Consider the following 7,444-nt stretch of genomic DNA (forward strand, 5'->3'; position numbering starts at 1 on the left):
ATGGTGCTAGAGTACGTGATCGCTGGTCGGCGCGGACTCAGTGGGCCAAAGGGCCTGTATCAACACTGTATCTCGAATTGACAGTAAAATCCTTTAGAATGTCCTGGGGTCATGAAAGACGCTGCAATTCCTGCCATCGTTTCGATACGACATGATACGGTAGAACTTTATTTATCCCAGGAGGGAAATTGATCTGCCAACATTCATAAAACACAAGATACATAGAAACATAGAAAATAGGTGCAGGAGTAGGCCATTCGGCCCTTCGAGCCTGCACCGCCATTCAATATGATCATGGCTGATCATCCAACTCAGTATCCTGTACCTGCCTTCTCTCCATACCCCCTGATCCCTTTAGCCACAAGGGCCACATCTAACTCCCCCTTAAATATAGCGAATGAACTGTGGCCTCAACTACCCTCTGTGGCAGAGAATTCCACAGATTAACCACTCTCTGTGTGAAAAATGTTTTCCTCATCTCGGTCCTAAAGGATTTCCCCCTTATCCTTAAACTGTGTGACCCCTTGTTCTGGACTTCCCCAACATCGGGAACAATCTTCCTGCATCTAGCCTGTCCAACCCCTTAAGAATTTTGTAAGTTTCTATAAGATCCCCCCCCTCAATCTTCTTGAACACATGAAACATGAAATTAAAGTGACGAGTGGAAAGGATTGGGGTGGGTGCAAAGATTGGGATGGTGGGGGGGTGGGGGAGTCAGTCTCAGTCTACCCCATGACAGAAGGGGGAGGGGTTGTACAGTTTGATAGCCACAGGGAAGAAGGATCTCCTGTGGCGTTCTGTGCTGCATCTTGGTGGGACCAGTCTGTTGCTGAAGGTGCTCCACAGGTTGACCAGTGTGTCAGGGAGGGGGTGCGAGCTGTATTGTCCAGGATGCTCCGCAGTTTGAGGAGCATCCTCCCCTCCAAGACCAACCTCCCATCAATCCAACTCCAACTCCAACTCCGCCCCCAGGATGGAGCCGGCATTCCCGATGAGTCTGTTGATCCCGTTGGCGTCCGCGGCCTTCGCCCTGCTGCCCCGGCACACGGCATCGAGAAAGACGGCGCTGGCCACCACCGATTGTTCCTCATTCTATTTTGTCACCGTTCTTCCCCCAGGCCAATTCCTACACAGCCGCGTCCAAATCGTCGAGCTGTTCGCAAACGCATCCGGCTCCGCTGGCCAGCGAGATCGTGCCGCAGCCGGTGCCGACGGGGGTGTGGGGATCGCAGGGACGGCAGCCTCACTCAGCATCAAGGATCGACTGGTGCCCGTGGTGTGGAAACAGCGCTGGATTTACAACGGGATGCACCAGGTGGACTGTTGGTTCGCTAAGAACAACGCTGCCCGCTTGATCGACGGGTCGTACAAAGACTACCTCGCCTCGCATCTCTTTGACACGACCACGTCCAACGCCAACCAACTCTAGCTTAAGCGCGCCTGGATGGGCGCGTTAAGTCACCACTCTCTTGCTCAGGGCGTGTGATATTTCGTTGGCTTTTCACACAAAAAATCTCAAAGCACGGTGCTCCGTTTCCTTGGTTACCGCAAAAGATGTTCTGACATTTCCTTAAAATCTCAGCCTCCAGCCAAGCTTTTGTTAAGGTCCAGAATATTTATCCCATTCCCAAGCGAGCAGGCTGCTTTTCTCTGTGTTGGCCCCATTAAAGGAATTTGCAATGAGGTCTCCGCCAAGAAACTGGCTTCCCTTTTGTAATGAGAGTATGGCGTGCGATACGGTTTACACACGGCACTTAGACTGGGCAAGATCTACCCTCAATGATCATTTCCTAAACTTCTAGGATAGATTTAGCGCAGTTGATAAATTTGGGGGAGTCTGCATCCTGGGGGCATGAACATTGAATTCTCCCAATTATGTTGGCCCTTGCTGTCTCCTCCCCTTCCTATCTCTCCCTCAGCCCTCGGCCTCCTCCTCCTCCTTTTTCCTTTCTTCTCCACGCCCCCCCCCCCCCCCCCCCCCCCGCCATCAGTCTGATGTGGTATCACCAGAGCCCTACACAACTGCATAAGACATGTTGGTCGGTGTGGGAATGTTGGGCTGAAGGGCCTATTCCCACCCTGTATCAGTCTATGACTCTATAATCCCACTGTATGGACAATAGGTACAGGAGTAGGCCATTCGGCCCTTCGAGCCACCACCGCCATTCAATGTGATCGTGGCTGATCATCCCCAATCAGTACCCCGTTCCTGCCTTCTCCCCACATCCCCTGACTCCGCTATATTTAAGAGCCCTATCTAGCTCTCTCTTGAAAGTACCCAGAGAACCGGCCTCCACCGCCCTCTGAGGCAGAGAATTCCACAGACAACCTTCTTTGACAAGTTTCTTCACTGTCCGCAACTCCACCAATCTTGGTGTCGTCTGCAAACATGCTAACCATGCGATCCACATTTTCCACCGACTAGTGTATATATATAAATATATCACAACAACAGGGGTCCCAGCACAGATCCCCGCGGAACTCCACTAATCACAACTCTCTAACTTCTATAAGTTCATGAGTGCCAGGAGCAGAATTAGGCCATTCGGCCCATCGAGACTGCTCTGCCATTCAATCATGGCTGCTATCTCTCCCACCTAACCCCATTCTCCTGCCTTCTCCTCATAACCCCTGACACCCGTACTAGTCAAGAATATATCTATCTCTGCCTTAAAAATATCCACAGCCTTCCATGGCAAAGAATTTCACAGATTCACCACCCTCTGACTAAAGACATTTCTCCTCATCTCCTTCCTAAAGGAACGTCCTTTAATTATGAGGCTGTGCCCTCTGCTCCTGGACTCTCCCACTAGTGGAAACATCCTCTCCACATCCACTCTATCCAGGTCTTTCTCTAACCGGTAAGTTTCAATGAGGTTCCACCCTCATCCTTCGAAACTCGAGCGAGCACAGGCCCAGCGCCGACAAACGTTTATCAAATGTTAACCCACTCATTCCTGGGGTTCTATGGACCATTTAGGAGACTGAGAGGGGATCTTATAGAAACTTACAAAATTCTTAAGGGGTTGGACAGGCTAGATGCAGGAAGATTGCTCCCGATGTTGGGGAAGTCCAGGACAAGGGGTCACAGCTTAAGGATAAGGGGGAAATCCTTTAAAACCGAGATGAGAAGAACTTTTTTCACACAGAGAGTGGTGAATCTCTGGAACTCCCTGCCACAGAGGGTAGTCGAGGCCAGTTCATTGGCTATATTTAAGAGGGAGTTAGATGTGGCCCTTGTGGCTAAGGGGATCAGAGGGTATGGAGAGAAGGCAGGTACGGGATACTGAGTTGGATGATCAGCCATGATCATATCGAATGGCGGTGCAGGCTCGAAGGGCCGAATGGCCTACTCCTGCACCTAATTTCTATGTTTCTATGTTTCTATTTATGGTCTTCTATGGTCCATTTCTACTGAGACAAAGCAATGTGTTGTAGTTCCTTTGGTCTTTCCCTTGTGAAACATTTGGGCCATTGCCTTAAGTGTTAGAATTGGGCCTTTATGGCCTGGATTGACATAGTTCATCCATATTCATCAAAATCCAATCTTGTACTCCATATGGCAGTAATGCCACATTGCTCCCCTTGTTATGAATTTTTCTGCCAAAGATTTAATAATTAATAGCCTTTTGCTGCTGTCAATTGAATCCAATGATCCTTGTGCCTTCAATTGGTCCAAAGCCCATTTTCCCCTTCAGAAATCCTGCTTCACTCGAAGAGTCTTTTAGAAACATAGAAAACAGGTGCAGGATGTTTAAGAAGGGACTGCAGATGCTGGAAAATCGAAGGTAGACAAAAATGCTGGAGAAACTCAGCGGGTGCAGCAGCATCTATGGAGCGAAGGAAATAGGCGACGTTTCGGGTCGAAACCCTTCTTCAGACTCAAGTCTTCAGACTCAGTCTGAAGAAGGGTTTCGACCCGAAACGTTGCCTATTTCCTTTGCTCCATAGATGCTGCCTCACCCGCTGAGTTTCTCCAGCAAATAGATGCACTAGTTGGCCATTCGGCCATTCGACCATTCAATATGATCATGTACGCCATTCCTGCTTTCTCCCCCTATAATCCCTTGGTTCCTTTAGCCCTAAGAGCTAAATCTAACTCTCTCTTGAAAACAGGGCGTTTTCAATGCCGTTGAGAAGTTGGCTTCAGCAGGCACTCTCTGGAGAATGAGATTCCATCGGCCGAAAGCAATACAGAGCATACGATACGAAACGAAGGTAGACAAAAATGCTGGAGAAACTCAGCGGGTGCAGCAGCATCTATGGAGCGAAGGAAATAGGTGACGTTTCGGGACGAAACCCTTCGGGTTTCGACCCGAAACGTTACCTATTTCCTTTGGGTTTCGTCCCGAAACGTTGCCTATTCCCTTTGCTCCATAGATGCTGCTGCACCCGCTGAGTTTCTCCAGCATTTTTGTCTACCTTCGATTTTTCCAGCATCTGCAGTTCTTTCTTAAACATACAATACGATAGAACTTTTATTTATCCCAGGAGGGAAATTGATCCGCCAACAGTCATAAAAACACAAGATACATGAAACATGTGGTCAGGGCTGTGGAAAGGATTGGGGGATGTCCAAAGATTGGGGAGGAAGGCGGGTGGGGGAGTCAGTCTCAGTCTACCCCACGACAGAAGGGCGAGGGGTTGTACGGTTTGATAGCCACAGGGAAGAAGGATCTCCTGTGGCGTTCTGTGCTGCATCTTGGTGGGACCAGCCTGTTGCTGAAGGTGCTCCTCAGGTTGACCAGTGTGTCACGGAGGGGGTGCGAGCTGTATTGTCCATGATGCTCCGCAGTTTGAGGAGCATCCTCCCATCCAAGACCAACCTCCCATGTATCCAACTCCAACTCCAACTCCGCCCCCCAGGACAGAGCCGGCCTTCCCGATGAGTCTGTTGAACATCATTTATTTATTTCCAACTTTTAGTCACCAGATTGGGGATGATCAGCCATGATCACATTGAATGGCGGGTGCTGGCTCGAAGGGCCGAATGGCCTACTCCTGCACCTATTGTCTATTGTCTATTGTCAGGCAGCATCTGCGGAGGCAAAGAGATCCTGTTTCAGAAATATCGCTATCATTTATCATTTATCATTCTCATTTATCTTGGTAAAGTGTGCATCATTTTTGACTGGGGCACATAACTCTGTTGTATTTTCAGCTTCTTAATCTTGGAATAAGTTATTAAAAGATGCACTTTGTCAGACCGCATCGACAATCAAAGCCTTTGCTAATTTATTATGTTGTTTGAGTTTGACGACTTCCCAGTCAACATAAGCCAGTCGGACTATATACATCGGGGCACAAAGCCACATTGTCTTAACGTTGTTTGTGGTGAAATCTTGAGTGAATTTTCAGAGCTGGCTCGGTTCCGCTTTCCAAAACACATCTGGTCCTGACGTTTCAACTCACAAAAAGTGAAAACAAAATGTGGACTTTCAGTCTTTGTGGTTTCTCATGGTCATAAGTCATAGGAGCAGAATTAGGCCATTCGGCCCATCAAGTCTACTCCACCATTCAATCATGGCTGATCGATCTTTCCCTTCAGGGAGAAGGAATGGGTGACGTTTCGGGTCGAGACCTTTCTTCAGATTGATCAGACCCTTCTTCTCGACCCGAATTGTCACCCCTTCCTTCTCCCCAGAGATGCTGCCTGGCCCGCTGAGTTACTCCGGCTTTTTGTGTCTATCTGCGGTTTAAACCAGCATCTGCAGTTCCTTCCTACATTATACTGAGCTGGTGTTGACTCATAGAAACATAGAAAATAGGTGCAGGAGGAGGCCATTCGGCCCTTCAAGCCAGCACCACCATTCATTGTGATCGTCCCCTATCAATAACCCGTGCCTGCCTTCTCCCCATATCCCTTGATTCCACTAGCCCCTAGAGGTCTATCTAACTCTCTCTTAAATCCATCCAGTGACTTGGCCTCCACTGCCCTCTGTGGCAGGGAATTCCACAAATTCACAACTCTCTGGGTGAAAAAGTTTTTTCTCACCTCAGTCTTAAATGACCTCCCCTTTATTCTAAGACTGTGGCCCCTGGTTCTGGATTTACCCAACATTGGGAACATTTTTCCTGCCTCTAGCTTGTCCAGTCCTTTTATAATTTTAGATGTTTCTATAATATATCGTCCTCTCATCCTTCTAAACTCCAGTGAATACAAGCCTAGTCTTTTCAATCTTTCCTCGTGGACATTTCCATTCTCTGACTATTCAGTCATTCATGCTTCATCAGGTTCAAAACAGAAGTCATTGTGAATTAAATTTTCTTTCGGCTCTGTCATCATGAAAAAGGACAAAGTCTATCTTTTTGCGCAAGATTCCCGTCAGATAATTATCGAGCCTCTTGGCACTAAGTCTTGTAGAGACAAGAGGCTTCAGATGCTGGTTTACAAAAGAGGATTCAAAGTGCTGGAGTAACTCAGCGGGGCAGGCAGCATCTCTAGAGAAAAAGGATGTTTCGATGTTTCGGGTTGGGACCCTCCTTCAGACTGAATGTGGGGGGAGGGGAGGGGATAACTGGAAGAGGTGGGGTGGCACGGTGGCACAACAGTAGAGTTACTGCCTCACAGCGCCAGAGACCCCGGTTCGATCCTGACTACGGGTGCTGTCTGTACGGAGTTTGTACATTCTCCCCGTGACCTGCGTGGGTTTTCTCCGGGTGCTCCGCTTTCCTCCCCACATTCAAAGACGTACAGGTTTATAGGTTAATTGGCTTGGTATAAGTGTAAATTGTTCCCAGTGTGAGTAGGATAGTGTTAGTGGGTGCAAGAACTGCAATGCTGGAAAAATCGAAGGCAGACGAAACGTCACCTATTTCCTTCGCTCCATAGATGCTGCCGCACCCGCTGAGTTTCTCCAGCATTTTTGTCCACCTACGGCACTGCCTGCTCTGCAGGGTATTTCCAACCGTTTCAGTTTTTGAACAGCGCAAGCTGGACGTTTGTCGTCAGTCGTTGAAATGACAAATCTTTTAGTTTCTCCCCTGCCCATCTATGAAACATTTTGCACGGCAAGCTCACGATTTTACCGGGTTGAACGCAGGACAAAGCGTTACACTGTACCTAGGTACAGGCGACAATAAAGTATTATCGAGTTGGGTCAGAAGTGGACGAGGTATTGAATGGAGGTCAGTTTGCAAGTCATGTTCAAGAGCTTGACATTCAGAGTACAAGGAACACACTGTCTGCCAGAGAAATTGGAAACGATGAGAGCACAATCAAAATGAAAAAAAGATTTGTCTTAACGTAAATGCCACCGAAATTTCCCGCAAGGCTTGTAAACCATCTTTCAATATGTAGTCCTTACAATATCTTCCATCACGCACAGGAAGGCCAACATAATTACAGCTCAGGTCATCGACACAACAGAATCTATCAAAGGTTTCTGGAGAATGATGTGTGTGGGGTTTGGCTGGTGTTCAGAACAGAACACAAATGCACAGC

The 7,444-nt window shown here is 48.1% G+C and overlaps 1 protein-coding gene across 1 annotated transcript in view; it reads left to right on the forward strand.

Annotated features, from left to right (window-relative positions):
- The window catches only part of itih5 (inter-alpha-trypsin inhibitor heavy chain 5), a 33,571-nt gene extending 31,643 nt beyond the window's left edge, over positions 1-1,928 (forward strand). The window contains 1 exon segment of the mRNA XM_033040154.1: positions 1,119-1,928. Coding sequence (XP_032896045.1) covers positions 1,119-1,429 — 311 coding nt within the window. The 3' untranslated portion in view covers positions 1,430-1,928.
- Positions 1,929-7,444: the final 5,516 nt, after the last annotated feature.

This window comes from Amblyraja radiata, chromosome 21, assembly GCF_010909765.2.
Source record: "Amblyraja radiata isolate CabotCenter1 chromosome 21, sAmbRad1.1.pri, whole genome shotgun sequence".
Taxonomy (NCBI): domain Eukaryota; kingdom Metazoa; phylum Chordata; class Chondrichthyes; order Rajiformes; family Rajidae; genus Amblyraja; species Amblyraja radiata.